The sequence below is a fragment of the Octopus bimaculoides genome, chromosome 25, assembly GCF_046866305.1.
Source record: "Octopus bimaculoides isolate indiv1 chromosome 25, ASM4686630v1, whole genome shotgun sequence".
Lineage (NCBI taxonomy): Eukaryota > Metazoa > Mollusca > Cephalopoda > Octopoda > Octopodidae > Octopus > Octopus bimaculoides.
The window spans coordinates 1,979,021-2,004,761 of NC_142952.1; the positions used below are offsets into that span (position 1 = coordinate 1,979,021).

The 25,741-nt window shown below is 35.8% G+C and overlaps 2 protein-coding genes across 2 annotated transcripts; both read left to right on the plus strand.

Annotated features, from left to right (window-relative positions):
- The first annotated feature begins 417 nt into the window (after positions 1-417).
- On the plus strand, positions 418-8,923 carry LOC106875892 (uncharacterized). Its single transcript, XM_014924195.3, has 6 exons — positions 418-537; positions 2,096-2,212; positions 2,438-2,507; positions 3,767-3,899; positions 4,788-4,899; positions 6,083-8,923. The coding sequence occupies exons 1-6, from the start codon at positions 433-435 to the stop codon at positions 6,185-6,187; spliced, it is 642 nt and encodes a 213-aa protein (XP_014779681.1). The 5' UTR covers positions 418-432; the 3' UTR covers positions 6,188-8,923.
- Positions 8,924-9,843: 920 nt separating this feature from the next.
- Positions 9,844-25,224, plus strand: LOC106875902 (c-Myc-binding protein). Its single transcript, XM_014924218.3, has 5 exons — positions 9,844-11,193; positions 20,431-20,503; positions 22,855-22,903; positions 23,807-23,936; positions 24,599-25,224. Exons 1-5 carry the CDS (start codon positions 11,176-11,178, stop codon positions 24,644-24,646), a joined length of 318 nt encoding a protein of 105 aa, XP_014779704.1. The 5' UTR covers positions 9,844-11,175; the 3' UTR covers positions 24,647-25,224.
- The last annotated feature ends 517 nt before the right edge of the window (positions 25,225-25,741 follow it).

Genomic DNA, 25,741 nt, shown 5'->3' on the forward strand with positions numbered 1-25,741 from the left:
AAGATACGAGAAGAGTTAAATAAAGAAAAGTTATCACAAAGAACAGATTAATGCGAAATTCCTTTAGCCGGACATTCGAATTTTAAGTATATCACGGTTAAAAAACATCAACCTCGCAAGAATTTCAACACTGAGGAAAATAAAAAAAACGAAATTTTTAGTTTCATATTTAAAAGAAAAGCAAAAATATCTATGTTGACGCGGACGCGCGACTGTGTCTGTGCGAGTGTGCGTGTGCGCACGAACATCTCTGTGCTGTGAGAGTGGATGTGTGTGTGGAGTTATGTATACGCGTGTGCGTGCGAGTATGTCTCCTGTGAAAGTGGATGTGTGTGTGCGCGCGCGTGTGTGTATGTATGTGTGATCTGAGCGTATAAAGCTCTCCTGACTGGAGAGGCGAGAAAGTCATTACCGCTCAATTTCAAATTCAAAATGGGAAAGATGCAAGTTGAAGATGATCGCTGTTATTACGATGACGTCTATAGATGTCTCTCTGAAGTGCATTGTATGTCAAAGAAATATGGACTCGGCGAGAAGGTAAAACACGGGAAATGATGTCTTTTTAAATTTAAAAAAATAATATATTAAGCAATCACTTTTCGCTTAATACGAAGCGGAATGTTTTCAACGATGGAAGTATTCTATCTCTGTTGTTGCTTATGAATTTTCACAAATTCTGTGAACTGACAAAATTCATTTCTTCGTCAATTTCGTAATATTAAATGTCACGAACAGTGCAGTTACCAGTGTATGTAACTAAATGCTGTCAGTTATTATTGCTCGTAACATCATATTAGTATTCCCTGTTATGCCACCGATGACATCGCTTCAGTCGAAGGAATTATATCATAAACCGAAAAATCTTAATATATATTATAAGGTTTTTAAACTTTTAAATTTTCATATTCAAAAGAGACAGAGACTTCAAATTCGATATATCGATTTATTCACCACTCTATGTTAACATTTCTGTGCCAAACTTATCCTGTGACTGGTCCATTGGATTTAGACATTTGGCACTTCTTCAGGATCAGGAGTGGTTACCTTTCGAACAAAACACGAAAAAACACATACATAACTATTATTAAGTCTTTAGGATCTCGTTAGCTTTCGTCTTTATATATATATATATATATATATATATATATATATATACACACACACTTATCCTCCTCTATATAAATACACGCCTAACTGTTAAGAAATATATAACAGTAATAGAATAGTTTTTCACTCGATATTATCTTTAAAATGATACGTAACTGATGCAAGTAATTACTTTTCCATATTATAAATATCAGTCTAGGGTAATCTTCCAGTTTCGAGGGGTTAAATAAATTACAAGGGAAATAACTGAACGTCTTACCAGTATTATCCGTACTACTTTGTTTATAAATAAATCACGTGATTTGATTGACGTTAACTGTTTATATATAATTCACACACATGATTGAATATCATAGTTTCTTATGAGAAATCGAAAATGCCTCGTGGAAGACCGGCTGCACAACATCTAACCCGAACCCTAACCCTAACCCTAAACTTTTATTTTAAAAAATTCCGACGCATGCTGTTTGTAAAAAGAAAAAAGCCTTTTAAACTTTTATAAAAAAAAAAATTCCATCGCATGCTGTTTTAGATTCTTTTCTGCCTGTTAAAATTCCGTCGCATGCTGTTTTAGAGAAAAAGTAGTACAGATAATACTGGTAAGTCGTTCAGTTATTTCCCTTGTAATTTATTTAACCCCTCGAAACTGGAAGATTACCCCAATCTAGATAAGATAGACAAATATCTTTTGCGGCGACATATTTTGTAATTATTTTCATCCGTGTTTCTGTGTTAAGATAAATCGACAAAACATTACAGCTGTGCCTAAGTCACCAAAGGATCGATAAGTTCTGATTTTTAGTTTGTTGTTATTAATATTTTGCATCATATTTGTTTGCCGTTTATCAATGACGGCGTTGTTGCCCTGATTTAAAAAAAAATAAAACTCAATAACCTAAAATGTTACTAGGACTGCTTGACATACTTTTAGTTCGACATCGACCCCTATTGTGATTGTTGTAACGTTTTGTCTCCCTTGATATTGCAGTTAAGTCATGAAGAGCTGAAAGAAAGGCAAAGGGCACCACTCACTCGGAAGTACCAATCCTTCGCCTTGATTGATGTCCTGCAGCAGACGCGATCGACGCAGAAGTTAATCAATGACGTAAGTTACTTCCCATTTTTATTTACTGTGTTCATAAGTTTGTTTTCGTGCGCCCGTTAACTTGTCTATATAAATATAAACAAATACATATATACATAGGTATCAAAGCCAATATAAACCATAGATCCAAACCAGGATTCCAGGTATGACGTGTATAAAAGAAGAACACAAGTGGGATTTTTATCACATTATCTAGTAAAGAAATATACCACTTTTCCATTGCAGGTTCAGCTTAAGAAACAGGAAAGAATGCTTCAACATGAGGCAGAAGATATTATATCATGCACTAAAATAGGTTAGTTTTCTCTTCTGTTTTTATATTTCAGTTCATGTTTTGTATAATTTTGACGGTTTTGTTGATGTTGCAGTATATTGGTGTTTCTTGTTCTTGATGTCAACGTTATCTTTGTCAAAAATGTTAGCATTAATGACTTGTAGTATTTCATTATGCAACCATAATATGCTACAAAGTATATTGAATGCTTTCATAAGTCAATACCATGTACTCCTGTGTTAGCAGTGCTATTAAATCACGTGTTACAGTCATCTCTACAGATATTCTGTAGAAATTATAACCAGCTCTGATTTTGTTACAATGTTTCATATCCAAGACATCAGATATAAACAAGATTGAAGTTGAAAAAATGGGCAATGGGCATATATGTTTTTGGTCTTTCATCAGCATGGTTTAGGTAGCCATTATAGTAGCCATGTGAGACAAAGAATACACAATTTGGTAGTTGGCAAGTAATTATTCAATAGTTTGTGTTAATAAAGCACTTCTTGAGCAACATTGACTCTTTTGTTACCATATTTCTGTTGAAATCACTACTTTTCTTTCGATTCCTTTGCAAAATAACGAAGAATTTAGTAAAATGACTTTAACTTGATGTTTGAAATTAACATGTCATTTTGCTGGTAAGTTCCCATTTTGGTCACTTCAAATCAGAAAGTTTGTAACATAAAACCAGGGCCAGTCTCAGACAGGTTGGTATCGAAAGGTTTAAGTCTTAAAGTACAGAATCACAAGGAACCACAACTGCCAAGGATATTTTAGTGCCATCTGTATGCACCAACAATCTAAGTCATATCAAAATTTATTGATTCTGAGTTGATTTGGAATGATCACAAAGTTGATAATTGTTCAAACAGGCCAGATCTAGCCTCTCAGACCTACCCAACAATATCATTCGAAAATTAAAGAATTATCATTGAAATTTTGATGCTACAAAATAATGCAGGATCAATTCAAAACAATGTGAATAAATAGGCATCACACTCGTCGTAATTGTCTGAATGTTGAAGGGTTTAGGGGACACTGACAGAAGACATTTGGACAAGGTTTCATGGGTTCAGATTTAGAAATATTTGACTATGATGTGAGTTTCTTAACCCACCCCCCTCCATAGCCATGCCCGCATCCTTTATCTGAATTGTTTTGAATATTTTGTTGTTGTCAATGGTCATTAATTCCAACATAGTATTGTTATTTATTGTGTTCTTGTTTCTCTTAATTCAAAGATGCTAAAAATTTTTGTTTTTATTTTTCCATAGAGAAGAACCTCAATGAAATCTCTTCCTTCAATGAATATTTGAAAACCATTCTTCAGAAGAAACAGTCACTTCTTACTAATCTGCAAAGACCTCTCGTTGAAAATGCTATCAAACTTGAAGTGAAGTATCACAGGTATTAGTCTGTATTATGTTGCCTTTCAGCCTTTCATTGTTTTCCATACTCATGGCTTCCTGTCTCCTGTTCCCCTCCACATTTGATTATGAATAGGAAGAAGATCCAGCTGCAGTGAAGCAGTGACAAAGCCAAAACTACTTCCTATCATTATTCTGTTGTTGTTTTAATGCTTACTTTTCCATGCTCACATGAGTTGGACGGAATTTGTTGAGGTGGATGTTTTATAGCCATAAAAATGCATGTCTCCTGAAATTACTGGCCTTGTGTCTGAATTTGAATCCAATGATGGCTTACTCTGGTTGTGATGATGGAAAAAGAAAATGTATTTAAATTCTGTTTTGGTTTTGAAGATTTAATTTTTAGTATTTTCCCCCCTTTTAAGGTGGGGAGCTGGCAGAACCTTTAGCATGCTTGGGCAAAATGCTTAGCAGTGTTTCGTCTATCTTTACATTCTGAATTCCAATTCTGCTGAGAATGTCTTTGTCTTTCATCCTTTGTCCATTATATATCCAGATGAAGGATGTATATGGAGTTACCTTCCTTTAGATAACCAAAGAGCTGAAGGGTTCCATTAAGGTTCCTCTGAGTGACCTTGACCTTCTTCTGGTGGCAGTTCAATGACTTGCTAATTAACCTATAGCTGGGATCCTGACGGAAGCTACTACTCTGGGTCAGAATGACCTGGGTATAATAGTGTCTAAGAGGTGTGTTCGACATTCCTCAAAACCGTGGATCTCCCAAACCAGCTCTTCATTATCAGATGCAGTTTTAAGTCAGACCCAAGACAAATAAGTAAAATTATGTGTATTTTTATTAAGTTACTTTGTGTCACAAACATTGTTCTCCAACTAACCTCTCTTTATCATGAATATTTTTCTTTTGCAGTATTTTTGTGAAAATGTTGTCCCATTCTGCAAATGTTTTGCAAAATTTGATGAAAAACATTGAAAACATCAACTGGATAAAATTAACAAAGTTAGCAGCTCCAAATAAACTGGTGAGTTCTTTCATATTTATCTCTTTAGATATCTACAGCTAGACACTAACTCCTTTCTTTCTTCCACCCAGTCACCCAGGCCCACCTGACATCATCACTCCCTCTCCCTCAACTCCCTTTTCGGTCACCTGAGCAAATTTTCACACTCTAGGTCAATGGTTCTGTAAAGAAGTGTCTGTAAAACTAGTTTTTAAACATCGAATGATTGTTGGGGGTCTACCAGAATGAAATAGTAATCAAAGGGGTCCGTAGATAAAAATGGTTGAGAAGTCCTGTTTTAGGATCATTGTGCACTTTCAGCATTTACTTGTTCCCTTCAGCCATTTCTGGCCTCACTGCTTTCTCTTGCTCTCTCCTCCTCTTATCTTCCCTCTCTGGTCTACTTGTCTAAGCTCTAAATCCAAACATGGACAACCATTCAGAACATTCTGGATGGCATGTGTAACAAATAATTACCTTCGATTTTTTTCAGTGGTGGTGATGCCCAACAAATGATGAGTCATGTCTCATCATGCAGCCTGCTTCTCGTAAAAGGTTGCCCATGCCTGCTCTTGGTAACCTCTTATGAAAAGGTGACTCTGATCAGCCTTCCTGTAAAAGGTTTTACTCTCTACCTTGTCTTCTGTACAAAACACCACCTTTCTTGCATTGATGCCAGCCCTACAACTTGCACTCCTTTCAAAGTGATCAGTGAAACAAATCAATCTCTTTGGTACTGGTATCATAAAGGTAAAAAAGAAGGAAGAGAAGGGGGAGAACTATCAATGCTGTAGTATCATCCTAAGTCATTTTAGGTGATGCTCCAATACTGCCATTACATCTTTGTAGATTGAACGGTGAGATCAATAAAATAAACGACATGCATACATGTGTGTGTGTGTGTGACCGACTCACAGATCCAGTCTTTATTATTATAACCGATTATTAAACAAGTGTTATTGAAGTGAAACAAGCTCTTGGTCAGCCAGGTTTGCATTCTGGTTCTGATTCTTGTCTGAAGTTATTTTAATTCCCCTAATTAATTAAGCTTAATACCATACAATGTCATCTTCTCTCTTCTATAAATATGACACATCTATTGTCAATATATGAAAACTATAACATTGATTATTTTTGTTTATGCAGTAAATCCTTAGTTTGTGGAGGTCACCAAGACTAATACGTGCGTTCTTTCTCTTTTCAGCCTGAAATCGTTGATTATATTGAGACCAACTTGGCCCAAGTTAACACAAATTATCACTTAATGTGCCAGATTAAAACTCGTTTGAATCTATTACAAAATCCATAGAAACAAATCCCAAATATTTTCTCCTTTGAAAAGCGGTTTTAGATTTATCATCTGCTTGGTTATCTTTCTGCTTAACTGTAATTTTGGAGCAGCAATAATTTCTTTAATTTGAAATATTCACTGGCAGTTTATTCAAATTTATTTCTTTAACATATACAATTTATTTATATATTAACCTCTTGACAAGCATGGTTTATCAAATTCAATGTTGAAGCATAGCCTTCGGGACTGACTCTTCCCTTTTTTATGTTGTCTTGATATATGGGGACCAGTCCTAAACATCTAATCTATTTATCATTAGCTCACCTATTAGATTTGATATGGAATATATGACTCTACTATTGTCCTTTTAAGTGGATCTTGATGCTTCACATGATGTGGGCCAAGTCTTGTGAGTCAATGCATTTGTGTAAAAATTAAATTCTAAAATTAAAACAACAGTCTGTCTTCACTTCCTCTTCTTGCTAAAAGCTTTTCTGATGGTTATCTGGTTAAAGTTCTCTCCAAAGCAATCATGAGGAAATGATTGCTTAATTGATAGTTAAGAGGCCTGTTGTCTCTCAAAAAACTTCTGTTTACATAACACACAAAATAGAACTTTTCTTATTTGTTTCCATCCTTTCAGGGTTGACAAAATACCAATCAAATATTAAGGTGGGGCTGGCTATGTAATTGCCAAATATTTCCCTTCAAAATTATTGGTCTTGTGCCAAAATTAGATATTATTAGTCTAATTCTTTATTGTTTTTGTTTCTCCTTAGCTCTGATGTTTGTGCTTTCCTTATATATTCTGTTTATAATTGTCAGTATTTTCTACATGTTACAGTTGTGGTGTTTCATATTCTTTTCTTGTTCTTCACTTCCTGTATTTTGACTTTATGGTATTGCTTCTTACGAAAGTGTTATTGTCTAAGTTAATAAAGTTCTACATATTTATTAACTGTCTTTATGTAATTTTTTTGTCAAATAATTAAACCTGATCTGAGTGAATTTCTCCCAGGTTTTTAATTTTTGTTCTTTAGTTTGTTTTTAGTTCTGTATCTTTTTGTTAATGGCTGTTGGTATTTTCTACGTTGTCATGGCGTTTTGTATATAATTCTTTTCTTATCGTTTATGTCCCATCATTGACTTCATAGTTAAATTTATTTATCTAGTGAAAGTGTTATTAATTTGTTAAGTTAATAAAGTTTTGTATTGTACATTCTAATAAATTATTAGCTGTCATTTAATTTTTTTGTCAAATAATTAAAACGTGATCTGAGTTGATTTCTCTTGTTTGTTTAATCTTCGTGGTTTTTGTTTTTAAGCTCTTTGTTTTACCTTCTGTTAACATCTATGTTTTTTAATGTTTTAATGTCTTTATTTAAATGTACTTACTTAGAATATGTCTACTTTTACTCGTTTGTGTTTTAATGTGTTTTAGTAGTTATAAGTAATATAGATTCACTTTATACCTAACAAACATTTTAGTGATAATAATTATATTTCCTTTCATACTCTTTTTAAAAACTTTTCTACCGTGGCTTCATTAATTAACTGTATTCTACTAATTAGCAAAATGTTCTGCTGTCATTTTTCAGTACTTCTCTTGAGTCCTCTGCCTCTTAACTTCAAACGAGCCAGCAATTAGCAGTTCTTTCTTACTTAAAGCTGTGAAATAGGTTCAGACACAGGTATTGTCAATTTTTCGTTGCTTGAAGAGGAAGCTGTACAAGGCAGCTAAGGACATTGTTTACTTAGAAGAAAGCATGAAACACACTCACTGTATACACTACATCCAATGGTTTTCAACGATTGAACAGTTATTCAGTTGACATGATATTCTCAGTATTGTAATCTCTTAAGAAATGTGTATGATATCCACAAAAGCCAAAATACCAGTTCAAAATCTATGTTTATAGCATCGGTTCATGACTTTGCAATTATGTATTTTATAAGTCATCATCATCATCATTTGGCATCCATGTTCCATACCATCCATGTTCCATACTGGCATGGGTTGGATAGTTTGACAGGATCTGATGTGTCCAAGCTCCAATGTCTGCTTTGGCATGGTTTTTTTTTTTTAAATTTTTTTTTATGGCATGGACTTTATTATAATTGAAGAACAAAATCCGGGAAATGAATCTTCTGAAGAAGGTTTATAGACAGATCTTGTAACAATGTTGCTCAAATCCACAGTTGAGAACTCCATTCTGATTTTATGGTGACTTCTGCTATGGAGCCACATTAAAGCTGTCACTACTGCATGGACAATCAGGAAGCACAACTACTAAAACCCTATCATGTTTTCTGGGGTGGTCATCTGGGTCTTTCTACATCTCATGTGAGCAGAGGATATTGCAATGCATCTTGCTGCGATGCTCACCCAAGCTGTTTTAAAGGGGTGGGTGTTAAAAAGTATTGGTTGAAACAGTCCTCGTCTGGAAAATTCCTGTCTTGTCTCTTTAAGTTAAAAAGCTTCATGTGAGATACCTTTCTCTTTAACAAATATCTTCAAAGAATGAAAATATTGATTTGTATGTTTATTTTTGTTTTTAATCTTTATTGTTTCATGCCATCAAGCATTCAGCTGAACATTTGACTAACAGAACTATGTAAGCTGAGAGCTTGTGTAAATACTGTAAATCTTCGACAAATAAAATACAATTTAATGTTAAAAAAATAAAAACCCTCTGATTTGACAATGTCTGAAAAGATAGATGAAAAATAAAGAGAATGTAACTGTATGAGAAATATGTTTGTTTTCCATTGTCTTTGATTACTTTACTGTACTTTGAACAATGTGTATTTTAATTGTTGTTAAACACAAAATCGTCTCCTGTTAAAGATATCAAAAGACAAAAATTTTTGAGGAAAATCACAAAGCATTGTTTAATACCTCCCTAATAGTCATTTATTGATTCAAGGCCACATTTTTTGGTGAAGATATTGGGAAATAAGGTTATCCCAGTGTTTTCACTGACATTTTATTGATCCGAAAAGGATGAAAGGGAAGGGTCAGTCCAAGTAGAGTTCTAATTCAAATTGAGAAGAGATGCAGACAAATAGTGGCAGCAGAACATAGAATTGTTTCATTGTTGCTTCTGTCATTTCTTGAAAAAGTTGATAAAATAAAAGTTGGCACTGGTAGGATTTTGAATCCAGAATGTGGAACAAAATTAGATGCTGTTTCTTCCACTTCACCATCTTAATGATCCTTTCTGCTATAGGTTCAAGGTCTGAAATCTTGGGAGAGGGGGCGAGTTAATTACATTGATCCCCAGGGCTTGACTAGTATTTACTTTATTGATCCAATAGGCACACGGCCCAAAAATTTGGGGAAGGGGGCCAGTTGATTACATCGACCCCAGTACGCAACTGGTGCTTAATTTATTGACCCCAAAAGGATGAAAGGCAAAGTTGACCTCGGCAGGACTGATAACAATATTGAAGAGTGTAGCAGTGCACCATCCCTTCTCTCTGCAATCCTGCAGAAGGCTCTCATACTTATTCAACACCGTGGTAAAGAAAGAAAAACTATTTTGCCTCTCATTAATAAAGAGGGAATGGGGAGAAAAGACAATTTCATTAATATCTGGTGGCGAGGGGGAGGATCAGTCAAGTAGGGGGGGGGGGGTCACTGAAATTGACTAACTGCTGGCTTTATGCATGCCAGGACCAATTCATCTTTCGTCCTTTCATTGTTGATAAAATAAAGTACCAATCAAGTACTGGGGGTCAATGCAGTCAACTGACCCCTCTCTCCTCAAAAATTGTTGGCTTTGTACCTTTATTAGAAACAATCATAAAAGTGCCACTCCAGAGTAAAGACAGCAATTTATAACATTAACTAATATAATCAACCTTATGCTTTAGATATTTATAAACATTTGGCACCACATCTTGTGCCAGTGTCATGTAAAAGAGCACCTAGCGCACTATAAAGTGGGTGGGCGTTAAGAAGGGCATCCTGCCGTGGAAACCCTGCCGAAACAGACGACTGGAGCCTGGGCTGCTCTCTCAAAACGTTCGACCTATACCAGCATGGAAAACGGGTGTTAAATGACGATGGTGGTGGTGGTGGTGGATTTTCAGTTTGAACATTTGTAGGCTGATGGCTTCAAAACACACTGTGGATAGGAAGAGAATTGTAGAGTTAGCATTTCTAAATAAGATTAGACATTGTGCTTAATACAGGACTTAGGGAAGAGACAAGGCATAGAAAGAGGTGGAGTGAAGAGATGAGAAGAGCCAAATAGGGTTAGGTAGAGGAGGTAGCATATATCAACTTGTTAATAACTACAGATCAGTTATTTCCGAACTGTGAGACAGAATCGTTAGAACGTCAGACAAGAAAGAAGTAGCAATATTTAGTTATGGACTTTGGTTTTCCAAGTTTCAAATCCTCCTAAAGTTAACATTGCTTTTCAATCCTTATGCAATAAAGTACTAATTAAGTACTGGAGGTGATTTATATATTTCGTTCGTGTATCCAAGATAGGAATGGAATTATAAGTTCTAAGGTCCAGGGAAAATAATTCTTTCTGCTATAGACACAAGGAGGAAGGTGTTATGTCGATTTCATCGACTCCAGCGCTTCACTGATACTTTCTTTTATCGGCCTCCGAAAGATAAAAAGCAGTCAACCTCAACGGAATTTGAACGCAGAACGCCGGACGAAATGTCTGTAAGTATTTTATCCGGCGTGCTAATGATTGTGCCGGCTCGCCGCCTTCCGAAAAGCAAGTTACTGCAATACAAAAGTGGCGCGCCTCCTACGTCTCGGCGTAGGCTTAACTAATCGATAACATGTATTGTGTAGTTATATACGTTAGTCACGTCTGTTCATCCTCACTTTGTCCATAGCAACAACGGACGACGACCAGCAAATCGTCTCGGACTTCTGGCTACACTTGCACGGCCCCTAACTCTTTGTCTGTCTCTATTTTCTAATACCACATTCTACAGTGGCTTAAAACTTCTTATTCCAGCCGACTCACCCGAAAATGACTACGTCGTACAAGGTAAAAGAATGTTTTTCCTCTCACTTTCTCTAAAACTAGTCGTTCTTGTTCGTTTCTTTAACTCCCACCCACTCTAAACACATTTTCTCACTTCGGCACCTTTCTTTTCGTTACATTCTTGTAAATATAAATTTATATTCCATATAATGTTATAATATACATCACGAACACTTTCAATAAATCTCTTAGACAATATATCATCCCTATTGTGTGAAACTGTCTCAACTTTTCACTAATCTCTCATGCTTTTCAATATACACTTTGGCCTCCGGTTCTATTTGCTTTTAGTTTTTCTAGCTGTCTTACCTGCTTGTATATCTCCTCTATTTTCTGTTTACCTATAACACGTAGTTTTCATTTATACCTACTTACCCTATCTATCTATCTATCTATCTCCTCTGTGTGTTTGTATGTATGTCTGTCTATCTACTGTGTGTATGTATGTATCTATCTGTCTGTCTATCTTTTGTATGTATCTATCTATCTATCTATCTATCTATCTATCTACCTTTATATCTATGTATGTATGTATCTACCTTTATGTCTATGTGTATGCATGTATGTATGTATCTATCTACCTTTATGTCTATGTATCTATATATCTGTCTATATCTATCTGTATGTATGCATGTATCTCTCTGTGTCTGTCTATTTTCTGAGTGTCTGTATGTATCTATGTATGTCTATCTACATGTATGTATGTATCTGTCTAATTTGCCGACTATCTTAGGTAGTCTTACGCTGTACTCCGAAATATTTTTCCTTACCATTTCTTATCTCAAATTTTCATACATACATAAATATATAAAACTGTTAGAGATGCTGGTAGTTCAAACGCCCTCTTATTCCTTTATTTCAAGTGACATATACACATCGTACCATTTGCCAGCATTGTTCTCTATGTAAAATACGTTGATCTACAACAGACTTGCTTTCGGTACAAATGCACGCAAAATTTTTTTCTATTCTCTTACTATTATTATAATATATACATACATGTATGTATACACATTTATGCATGAGTATATATATATATATATATATATAGACAGAGAGATCGCCGTTTATCCACTTCCCCGGTGTTGGCTACTCATTTTTCCGGTTCGTTGTTGATGTTTGTTGGCGTGAATGCCTACATAAATGATATACAAAAACAAAAATAAAAATCAAGTCCTGTGTGCGTGTGCGTCTTTATAAATGGAAATGCGTGTATCATCATCGTTTAACGTCCGCTTTCTAAGCTGGCATGGGTTGGGCGGTTTGATAGGAGCTGCCAAAGTTCCAGTTCTGTGTTTTTTGGCATGGCTTCTACGTTTGGATGCTTTTCTTAACACCGACTACTTCACAGAGTGTACTGGGTGCTTTTTACGTGGCACCGGCACGGGTATGTTATATATATACATATATATATATATATATATATATATATATATATATATACACACGCACACATACATATAAACCATCATCACTTAGCGTTCGTTTTCCATGCTGGCATGGGTTAGACTGGTTGACTGGAACTGGTAAGCCGGAGAGTTGCACCAGCTTACCAGTTCCTGCCACACACACAGATATATATATATAGCGGAGGTAAAGAATACGCACACCACCCGTTTTCGGCGTAACTTTAGCCCTTAACACCGGGTGTGCTTATTGTTTACCTTCGCCCATATATATATATATATATATATATATATATACATACATACACACAGATAGAGATAATGCTGCAAATAAACAAGCTTGGGCTTGATATATAAAATATACATACATATATACATGCGAATAGAGAGAAACAAAGGCTGAAGATATTCAGACAGTAAACATTCATGAATAGATATAAAGATATTTATATATTAACAGATCAGATTTACAGAGTACAAAGAGGTGGACAGCTAAGGGGAAAAGGTATGGTGTTATAGATCCGACTGCTGTTTGTGGGGAATCGGAATTATGTAAGATGGAGTTCACACAAAGTCAAGAATATGCAACGAATATGGGATGCATAGAAACATTACAGTAAAGCCGGCCTCCATCTTCAGAGTGGAAAGATTGGTAACAAACATTTCAAACTTTCAAAATCATGATATGGCGAAATTTAAAGATAGAATTGGTAAAGAAGAAGGCCAATAGAAGTAAGTACACACACACATATACATACACACACAAATTATGTGCATTTTATGCATACTTACAATACATACATATATTTGTATATGTATATAATGGGTAAAAAATGCATCAAAAGATGTATAATAAATACTGATATATATACATCATTATCATCATCATTTAACATCTGCTTTCTATGCTGGCATGGGTTGGACGGTTTAACTGAAAGCTGGGGGCTGCACCAGGTTCTGATCTGATTTGGTAAGGTTTCTATGGCTGGATGCCCTTCCTAACGTCAATATATATATATATATATATAAATTTTTACCCTGATAAACCTCAAGGCACATGGCATAGCATTCAGGTAGACCCTGTCAATCAATTTCATGAGCTTCAAACAGAATTTTGTCGGTGTCTTCTGGAAATTGCTACAGAAGATTGCCTATGCATATGGTAGCCCACTGCAGTCTCTCAACATTTTCCAAAGAACCTGTATGGAAACTTGGATTGAGGTATCAGGAAAGATTCTGATGACTAGTGTTATTACCAGTATTAGTTAAGGATGCATTCTGTTACCCTCTCTCTTCCCAATTGCAGCTGACATTGTGGCAAAGTGAGTGAATAATGAGATTACTGCATGTTTGGGGTGGATGGAAATAAAAAGGCTTTGTGATATGGTCTTTGGACTTTTAGCAGAAACAAGACCCGGCCTGCAAGAACTATCAAAGCTCAAAGAATAAGCAAGAAAGATTGGTCCCAGACTTTAACTGTGTAAAGACTAAGGCGATGCAGATTTTGGAAGATGTGGCCAGTTTCTCTGACCTGGACAGTGTGATTGGTTGGTAGTTCTAGAAGCATAGCAAATGATGTGAGCAATAGAATTGGCAAAGTAGGAACTGCATTCTTGCATATTTGCCAAATCTGAGCAATAACAGGCATCAGTACAAGCATGAAAGTCAGGCTATGCAGTGCCAATGGCTTTGTATGGCAACAAATAATGGAAAAGCTAGAAACATTTCACCAACAACGTCTACAAAAGATCCTTCAAACTCAGCTGAGAAGATAGAACTACAGACGAGTAAATCCTTCTGCAAGGCAAATCCCACCTGCTCCAAAATATTGTAGCACTGCATCAGTTTCACCTGGCAGACCACACTGCAGGTAAAGACTGCAATGACATGGATCTGAGAAGAAAGGAAATGGCAAAGGACACAGGCTGGCTCAAGAACCTCTGGTGCTAGGCAGACATTCCCAGAGGGCTTCAAAAGCACAACCACCTTTTGAATAGGAAGAAAGAATTATGGCAGGTCAACCATATTAGAGGAAGCTTGCTGCCATAGGAGTGTCTCCCAACAAGAGCAGACCTCTTATATATACATCTGTATGTATATATAATGTCTGATATAATATATGCAGTCTTTATAAGATACTTGTATGTATATATCAAGTATTTATAAAATGCATGTGTGTATGTATATATATATAATCATTCCTACATCTTTAGAACACTGACATTTTATGATTAACTGGCTGATTTGAAATTTTTATTACCAAGTGGTTTCTGAAAATTACAGCAGCTATGAACTTCATAAAATGTCAACATTGTAAACATACCAGAGCTCAGGATGTTGATAGATTCATTTTATTAATTGGCTGAGCCTTGAAACTACATACTTGGAACCAGTGACATAATCGCACACTAACTACATAGTCGTATGTAGAACACTATATATGTGTGTGTTTATGCATGGCCTAAAAAGTTTGTTTTTCAACCATATGATTTTTGCATTGTTGTATCATTCAAACCACATTATTTTTTACACTCATGTATATATTTATATGTGTTTGTCTTCCACCACTGCTTGACAACTGGTGATCTCAAAAGAGATCGCTAGAATCAGCCCTGGGGTTAATTTGTTTGATTAAAAACCTTCAAGGCAGTGCCCCAGCATGGCCACAGTCAATTCACTGAAACAAATGATAAAAGATATGTATATATAAAATTCTTTTCTCTACCTCTCCTCTGTCCTCCAGGATGTCTAGATCACGAAATAAAATTGGGATAAACTGTTTAAAGAAACAAACAAACAGAAAGTTGGTACAAGTAAAAATCATGTTTTGACCTGTATGACAATCTGCATACAAACTTTTTTAAAGCTGTTTATAATAGAGAAATGATAAGGAAGTATTTTTTTTTTATCATGAATGAATTTTCTGAAATTCTGTGTGAAAAAGATCAAGTGGTCACTTGAAGAGTCTCCCCCGCACACAAAAACTACCAAGAAGTGCATTCTCAATAAATAACACCAAAATGACATTATGGTGAAGTGCTGTGAACCGTGACTTGGTTTTTGGTGTGGTTGTAGTCATTTTTATAATGTATATGTAATTCATCTCTCTGGTGTCTTTAACTCTTTAGCATTCAGATTACTCTGTCAAATGCAATGCTTATTTATTCACATTGTCTTGAATTAATCATGCATTATCTCATAACTTCAATGTTTTGATGATGTGATCGTTTAATTTTAGAATGATATTGTAGGATAGGGGTGGGGGGCTGGGTCTGGATGGTTTGAACATAGAACGGGTAGAATATTTGGGTTTGATATGCTAAATTGTTAAGTTTGTTCTATACTCTGTTTGGTTTTGTACCATGAGCTGCGCTCATCTTTCAGTATTTGTGGATAGTGCGGTGTCTCAGACCCTTGCATGGGTGTGAGGCACTTTGACATTGCTGACTTGACATTAACATATTCGACATTAAATATTGACATACTTGACATTAAGCGTTTTAACATTTTTCTCATTCTTTTTCTCTCTCGCCCTCTCTCTCTCTCTCTCTCTCTCTCTCTCTCTTTCTCTGTCCACCCCATGAGGAAATGGGAAAAAATGGACTTGAAAAAAAAAAATTAGAAAAACAAGTCCATAGCACTTCAACATAAGGCCATTTTTCTGTTGTATTTGCAGCTGTTAATTGTGTTTGCACTTCTCTGCATTTATTGTGTGAGTGCCTTTACTGTTGCAATTATTGTGTGTGTGTGTGTGTGTGTGTGTTGTTATGTAGTTATTAATTGTAGAATTACTGTGCATGTGATTCTAAAGTTGCCTTTAATGGTGTTTGCAATTCAATTAAGGGCAAATAGGGAGGAAAATGAAACAATAAAATGTCTTACTGAATGTTGTTCCTTGTGAGCTATGAAACTTTATTTTGAAAAGGAAAAAAGACTAAAATCTAATATCCTGTCCCACACAAGATCTGTGCTTTCATCAGCCATTTTGATTTACAGCCAAATCTTGGTTTGTAGTCAGATCTGATTGAATGAAATACTAGTGGGTTCACTCAACTAGTAAGAAACCCAGAGTTTCAGTATGGCAACATGGCTGTAATTTACACAATAAATAATAATTTATACTCCACCTCCTGGCATTTGTTTATCAGTCTCTACATACTGAGAAGATCTACAAACTCAAACACACTTGTCTCTTCAGCATCCATTTACTTTCACTCTCGCCTTCATTCATAATCACCCGACTCTTTCTAAAAAAAACTCTTATAGTCTTGTCATTCTATTTATAAAACATTAGGCCTTTCTTTCCTTTCTTTCTTTTTTTTGCCTGGAGCTTACTTCTCTAGTCTTTCATTGTTTATTAACCAGCTGTTCACTTTGTTTCCTGTTTTGTTTTTCTTTTTCACCTGACAAACTAGTTAACCACCTGTCAAAACTGCTTCTATAATTGCTGTCCTATCCACACCCTACACTTCACTTGCACAGATTTTTTTTTTCTCTCCAGTTTAGCCCTGTTTGTAAATATCCTTCCTCACACATGTTGAGTGTTCTTCATTCAACCACTGATTGTATTGAGTACTGGAGGCTGGAGTTTATTTGAAGTGAATGAAGATCTCTTCACAGTTACATATTAGAAATGGTTGTAATAATAATAATTTTAGCTGATCACTAGTCTACTCTGTCTTGACTTGTTCCGTTACTACATACAGGTTGGTATGTTAGTGCAATTGGAATAAACTTGTTCTCTTCTGGCTAAGTAAATACTAACCCAATGACTTTCTTTCTTCTCTGAATGAAGCAACTTTAGTTGGGTATTTTTTTTTTTTTTGCTTTTTTTTCTTTTGTGTTTTTTAATAAACATTTTATTCCTACTTTTCAGATAACCAGGGAAATCAGTTTTTGTAAAAAAAATTTTTTTATGTCATTTGTGTAAACTTAATTATTTTCGAAGGTGCGTGGCCATAGCCAGGTGGTTGGTGTGTTGTATCTATGATCATAAGGTCTTGATTTCAATTCCCAGATTGGGCAATACATTGTGTTCTTGAGCAAAACACTTCATTTCCTGTTGCTTCAGTCTACTCAACCGGGACGTTAACCCTGTAATGGTCCGTTACTGAATATTTGTTCCCTTGAGGAATCCATGTCCCAGTAATTTTAACCAGTTAAAATTTTTTCTATTTATCTCTTGCAAAAAAACAACAAAAAAACATTTTCCCTTCTGCAACAGCCAAAATTAGAAATTATGAAAATTATGATAATTTATGCATAAGCAACAGTACACTGTGAATCATTTTCCCCATTTTCACAAACTATGACTACTATGCAAAAAATTAATAAGGAATTTTTTCCAATTAAACCAACTTTATTTTTGATTTTTGTGTGAACAAAAATACTGTGAAATAACCCATATAAACACACACACACACACATACACACACACACACACACACACACACACACACACACACACACACACGATAGGCTTCCACACAATTTCATTCTTCCAAATTTACTCACAAAGCATTAGTTGGCCTGGGGCCATAGTAGAAGACACTTGCCAAAGGTACCATGCAGTGGGACTGAAACCAGAACCATATGATTGAGAAGTGAGCTTCTTAACCACACAGCCATGCCTATGAAAATTAAACAAAGCAGAACTGAAAATAATCATGAGAGAGGGTTGTGATAATTGAAACGCTACCCAGGTAACTTTGGGTATGTGACGAATGCTGTTGTGCTCAGTAAAGTGGAACTACATACAGAATACAGATGCTGGATGCATTCAGTTTTAGAATTAGGAAGATGAAGCAGCTCCTACTTGGCAGACAGGCAACCAAGTAATTACAGGTTAGTCGTGACAAGGAGAAAATGAAGGTAAAAATGTGAAGAAAATGTAAGACACATACGAAAAAAAGAAGTTTAAGAGACACTGTATGACAATCAACCAAACTCTGAATAGGTAAGAAGCCTGTGGATGAGAAAGGTGAAGGAAAAATACTTGCAATAGTCAGTGTGGAAGGTGAGGATTACAACTGACTGGGGCAGACCTATTTGCAAACAGCATTCCGTTTAAGGTATAAGATGTTTTTGCTCAGCCGGTTTGGCATCACTGAATTGATGCTAACATATTTAATGTCAGGCATTTTATGTTTTGCTATGTTTCTCTCGTTCCTTCCTCCCTCCCTCTCTCTCTCTCTCTCTCTCTATATATATATATATATATATATATATATATATCCTCATCATCATCATTTAACATCCATCTTCCATGCATGGGTAGGACAGTTGACAGGAGACAGCCAAGTAGAAAATCTACCCAAGGCTACAGTGTCTGTTTTGGCAGGGATTTTCACAGCTGGATGCCCTTCCTAACACCAACCACTCCTCAGAGTGAACTCAGCCCTTTTTACGTGGCACTAGCACGGGCGAAGTTAGGGAGGCTATATATATATATATATATATATATATATATATATATGTATGACATGCAAAATGGCACCCATGCCAGTGACATGTAAGAGACATCTAGAACACTCTGTAAAGTGGTTGGCTTTAGGAAAGACGTCCAATAATAGAAACCTTGCCAAAACAGCCAACTGGAGCCTGGTGCAGCTCTCTGGTTTACCAGTTCCAGTCAAACCATGTAACCCACGCCAGCATGGAAAACGAACACTTGATGATGATACACATGCACACATGTGTTTGGCTCCACTACCCAAACAAGTTCAATGTTCAGCCAACCATTGCCCAATCCTCAGCTTCCAGACCCCTTTGCTCCGTTGTCTCATCCTGTTTCTAGGCTCTTGGTTCTTAGATGTCTTCAGGTATGATCCATGTCATTTCCCAGTAAAAATAGCATTCTGACTTGTAACATATTCGAACCATGAAGAAGGTTTCTGATTCAGTTTGTTGACCTCTTCAAAGCCTGAAGCCAAAGAACCAGTTGTATAGCATTTGGTGAAAGAAATTTATTCAGTTGCTATGGATGGATGTTCTGCTTTCATTTTCAAAAGTTGAGGTGTGACAAATGTTTTTTTTCTTTGTTGTTAAAGACAAAATTAATAATATAAATCCAAATGTTGATTTGAGAATGGTGTGAAACAGTGTTTAAAGAGTAATTATGACACAGGTAAAGTAATTGAACTAACCTAAACGGTGAGAGCTAAACAAAAGTGGGAGTGAAACTGGTTTAAGCAAGTCTAATGAAAAGAGGGGGGGGGGGCAGACCAAAAACAAATATGAGTCATCTGGTTCAAATGGAAGCACTTAAAGTTAAATGAAACTGCAGTGGGCCTTTTAGAGGAATTCATTGGCTGGATGGACTAATTGAGTTTTAGCTTAATATTCAATTAGGCTAGTTTAAGTACTACCATAGACTTCAACTGGTGATCAGGGACAAAAATTTGTGTCAACTGAACACATTGGATAGCGTTATGCTTTGAAGGGATATTGATTGGAACTCAAGAAAACCCCCTACTCCACAGCAGGAGTGTTAAGACCAGTGCCACATAAATGTGCCATGTAAAAACATCCATGTGGTGCCAGGTAAAAGCGTCTATGTGGCGTCACATAAAAAGCACCCATGCGGCACCACATGAAAGTACACGGCACACTCTGTAAAGTGGTTGGCGTTAGGAAGGATGTCCAGTTGTAGAAACCATGCCAAAGCAGACTGGAGCCTGGTGCAGCTTGTTAGCTCTGGTCAAACTGTCTAACCCATGCCAGTATGGAAAGTGGACATTAAATGATGATGATGTGTCATGGCCAGGGTAATCATTACATCTATCTTTTTTTTTTCTTCTTCTATAATGATAGAGCCCATATTTTCTATTTTCAGCCAGCAGATTCAAAAAGGGAAGAATTCCGAAAGTATTTAGAAAAGGCTGGGGTTTTGGATGCTCTCACAAAAGGTGACAGACTTCTTTGATTTCATTTATTTTGTTCCTCCCAAAAATATCTCAAAATCCATTCCTACATTTCTCTATTGTTTTATTATTATTAAATATCATAAAAGAATATGAAGTGGTGCCTTTGCATGGGGCTGATGTAAACTCCTGGCTAACTGGAATCCTATGATGGTTTTGATTACATAATGCAAAATCTTATACATTTCCTATAATACAAATTTCATATATTGAGGCCATGTGTTAAGTGGGCTATTACAAAATTTTAATACTTTTAAATAAAACTAAAATATTTTCCAAAATTCATTTTATCTGTTTGTGACCTAAAAGCATCGACATCTTTATTATTGTCAAACTTAGCTACAACCAGTGCTTCTCAAACTATGTCCCATACTGCACGCCTCTGTTTGCAACATGGTGTCTAGGTGTGGCATGAATTTTTAAAACACATTATAAACTGGCCTTAGAAAATCCATATTAATACTTGAACTTCTTGTAAAACTTGTTTTTTCATAATTTTGTTATACATCAATGTAATTAATAATACAAGTTAAGCAATAGCTTTTTATTATTTATTTTTTTTTACTTTAAAACATTTTTGTTTAACTTTCCATGAGAAAACTGCATGAGCAAAATGTTTTGTTTATTTAATGTCCACTGCACCACAAAGTCAGAAAAAGACTGAGAAACTATTTGCATAAATGTTTGTGTATGTTGTTGTTGTTGTTTTTATTAGTGTCTCTCTCTTCTCCTTTCTTAAATCAATGATTTCAAGTTCAAATCCTAGAAAATTCACAGCATCTTGTAAACCCCTTCTTTTTTTTTTTTTACATAAATTTGTTATTCATCAATGATCAATGTGATTAATTATACAAGTTAATTAATAGTTTTCTGTCTGTTATCCAATTTTTTTAACTTTAAAAAATAGATTTAATCTTTTAGCCTTATCTTTTGCTTGTTCTGCTCATTGGATGGCAGCCATACTAAGGCACTGCCTTAAAGGGATAAGTCAAACAAATTCACCCCCACTACATATCTTTAAGTCTGGTACTTATTCTATCGGTTTATTTTGCCGAACTGCTAAGTTATAGGAACATAAACAAGCCAACACTGGTTGTCAAACAGTGAGTAATGGGGGGGGGGGGGCAAACACACCCATGCGTGTGTGTGTGCACACACACTCACACACAGGCTTCCTCACAGTTTCCTTCTACCAAATTCACTCACAAGACACATTGGTTAGCTTAGGGCTAAAGTAGAATACACTTGCCCAAGGTGCCGTGCAGTGGGACTGAACCTAAAACTACATGGCTGCAAACAAGCTTCTTAACCATGTAAAGTGCACCACAAAGTCAAAAAAAAAAGATTAACTCCTGGCATAAATGTTTGTTGTTGTTGTATCATAGTATGGTTTTCTAACACAAACGGAGGAAAAACTTTCCTTTTGTGTCAGGAAGCGAAACTAATGCTTTCGGTTCAAATCCTACTCTGATTCTGTTTCACCAATATCACTGACCCCTTAATATAAAGTATGGAAAGGCATTTCTCTAATAATTAAAAACATCTATTAGAATTATATATTGCACAGCAATGGACATGTTGAGGCATCTTGTTAGAGTACAGGTATACATCCCAAGAACTTCTGTGACATTCTTGATATGGTTCTGGTACTTAAAACAAGATCTGCAGTGATATTCTTTTCATTAGAAATCTGTAGTGACATTCTTCTTAGAACAATGGTGAATCTAAATATATCCAGTGTTGTTTATACTAACAACACTGTGTGAATCTATATATAAACGACCAAACCTTCAAACAGCAGGTATATGGTTTTTTTGGCTATGTTGCTATTATAATCTCTACTGGTTCGTGTTAACAAAGCTTGTAGCTTCATCATTTTGGCATCGAAATCAATATACAGGGTGAGGCCAGTGATTTTTATGATAGCAAACCTTGCCAAAACTAAAAGGAATTCCATGAATTTCTTCAAATGTTTTATCTGAGTTTTTTTTCTATTTTTGTTTTATTCTTTTCTGGTGAAAACTTTCAGGTTGTTAGTTTTTCTGAATGACATTAACAGCTCCACTTACTTAAGAAAGGCATGACTGCTACAACTTCCTATTTCCTCTCTCACTTTAAATCTAAGTTTTTCTAATCAAGAGATCTTCAGTGTTTGATAAGTTTCCTGAAAACTTACCATTTGTAGAGTTGCATAGAATTTTGAGCCGAAGGACTTCCTGATGGGATTGGTTCTGCTGCCATTAAACCCAGAGTAATCTGGATGCTGAAGGCTGAGACTGCTTGCTTTCTCTCTAATCCTTCCTATTAACCACTTTCTGTTGTGCATTTCCTTTCAGTTCTAGTTGGACTTTACGAAGAACCTGATAAGCCAAACAATGCTTTAGAGTATCCTTTTTTCATTTCTTTCTCAGTCTTTTGGTAAGTTGTAAGATTTCATTCATTGTTTCATGCGATGGTGGCAGCAGAGCCTCCTCGAAGAGGTTCTACAAATCTCTTCCAACACAGCTTCTCACTATTTTTCATGATCCATCGTCATCTCTTTTGTGAAGCTCAGCATCCTGAGATCAAACCTCGCTACATCTACCCATATCTTCTTCAGTCTTCTTCTTCCATTTGTATCATTTGAAATTTTTATCATGCAGCTGCCATCCTCCGTATCTATCCTCTATCCATAATTGTGCAGTCTTCCCTCTTGCACTCCATATCCAATTCCTCTCTTGCTTAATCTTTCATTCGGTTTATCTGTGTTCTATCATTCATGCACACCAACATTACACACCCAGCTGGACCTTTTTATCCCCCCCCCCCGTCTTTATACATCCTCTGCATTCAATGTTTGTTTCAGTGCCATGCAACATCACGCTTTGGTCACTTGAAGAGAGAGGAACTTTTTTTTTTCTTTTTTGTTAGCAGTGGTGGTTCCCTGGACTTTTACCACTCTGTCCTATTGAGGTTTCTGCCAATGATTCATTGCCTCCATCGCTGGCACTCCACCCTTCCTTTTTCGATATGTTTCTTGTTCTCTCTTTTTTCCACTGTTCTCTCTCAGTATTTCAGTGAGAGGAAGAGAAAAAAGTTTGAAAGAAACACACACACACACACACACACATATTCACTCACACACATAAACCTGCCTTAGCTTCCAGAAAGGATTGAAAGTGTGCTTGCACACACACACACACACACACACACACATATTCATACAAACACACACACACTTAAATCTGTCTTCGATCCCAGGAAATATTCCTTGTGATGTTGAGTTTATCCTTAAGTGAACCTAACCAGATTTTTGAAACAGCATCTTGGTGTTTCCGGTCCTGAAACAGCAGATGTAGATGCCTTGAAGTTAGAGGTCATAGAATTACAGGAGAAAGTGGAACAACTTCAAGAGGAGAATTCAGATCTCAAAAGCAAGGTAAGATTCATCACCATCATCATCACCATCATCATTTAGTGTCGCGTTTTCCAGGCTGGCATGGATTAGACAGTTTGGTTGGAAATGGTAAGCCAGAGAGCTACACCAGACTCCAGTCTGATTTGGCTCCATTTCTATGGCTGGGTATCCTTCCTAACACCAACTACTCCAAGAGTATAGTAGGTGCCTTTTGCGTGTCACTAGCACGGGTGCCCCTAATGTGTTATGTTGTTCTTTAGCTACTTCCAAATAGATTTATGACATAGGGTGCTTGTAAATGCATTCATGCTAACTTTGAGGTCTTTCATGGATAAAAGTGGAATGGTCAGTATCAATGTCCTACATCTGCTCTTCCATGCTGACATATTGTCTGCTTTGGCATGGTTTCTATGGCTGGATGCCCTTCCTTATGCCAGCTACTTCACTAATTGCACCAGCACTAAAGAGGGTACCTTGTAACTTGTAAGACGAAGGACCTAAAGGGATCTAAGTAACTAAAGGAGAATAGGAAGAAGATGGTTTAATGTTTCTAAGCAGGATGATGAGATGGGGTAAAGTGAGATGAGAGAAACTGATGTAGTTTTTAAATTTGTTGAAATATTGACATGTTTTATGGTTTAATGAATCAATGTTTTTTTCTTATATTTGTATTCTATTTGCAGCTTCAACAATATGAACCCAATTTGACAGAACAGTCTGTTGATAACTAACCATCCTCTGTTGTCATGTCCCACTGCTGTTGTCACATCCACACACATGACTGGCCTTATAACACTGGATGGCTTTAACTTTCCACTTAATTCAAATAGAATTTTGAAAAGCAATTTATTTTTTATGTTTGTTTATTTGTTATTCTTTATTTCTATTGGTATTTCATATCATTTAGTTTCTCTCTATCTCTCTCTCTCTTTATCCCTCCCTCCTATCTACCTATCTATTTATCATCAATCTATCTATCTATCTTCCTGTCTGTCTATATATGTCATCTGGTTACCTGTCTATTTATCTGTCTCTCTCATCACCTATACCTTCAGTAAATAACTGTCTCATTGGTTGCTATTATCAACAGCTGTTCTGGAGGGATACTCAGAACAGATTTCATATCCCACAATGCATTATCGCTGGGAGCCCCCATTGTTTGCTGGCTCCCAGTTGACAATTTGTTATTCAGTTGTGAAATAGTCTCATGAATAAAAAAAAAAATTAAAAAAAAAAGACAATGCTTCAATTGTTTAACTTATTTTCAATTTCATCTTTTTAAGTTAATAAAACATTTTTCTGTAATGAATTCTCTGATAATATCTGTTGTTAATTTGCATGGGTGAATGGTTAAGAAGTTCACTTCTCAATCACAAGATCCCAGTTTCAATCCCACTGTGGAGCATCTTAGGCAAGTGTCTTTTAACTCTTTAGCATTCGGATTACTTTCTCTAATGTAATACTGATTTATTTCTTCTTTTATGAATTAATCCTGCATTATCTCATAGCTTTGAGATTTCAAAACTGTCCGATGAACGGAAACGTGAAACTCTGAGTAACAGCTTTTGTGATGTCTTTGCAGCTTTATTAATAAAGTATACATATATATATATATATATATATATATATATATATATATATATATATATATATATATATATGTATGACAAGCTTCCTTTAGTTTCTAGCTACTAAATCTACTCACAAGGCTTTGGTTGGTCCACTGCTACAGAAGTTATGTCAAGTATTTAACAGAAGGCAGACTGAGTCTAACAAAATCTTCAACGTTAAATAATTCTTAATCAGAAAAAAAAACGAAGGCAGAA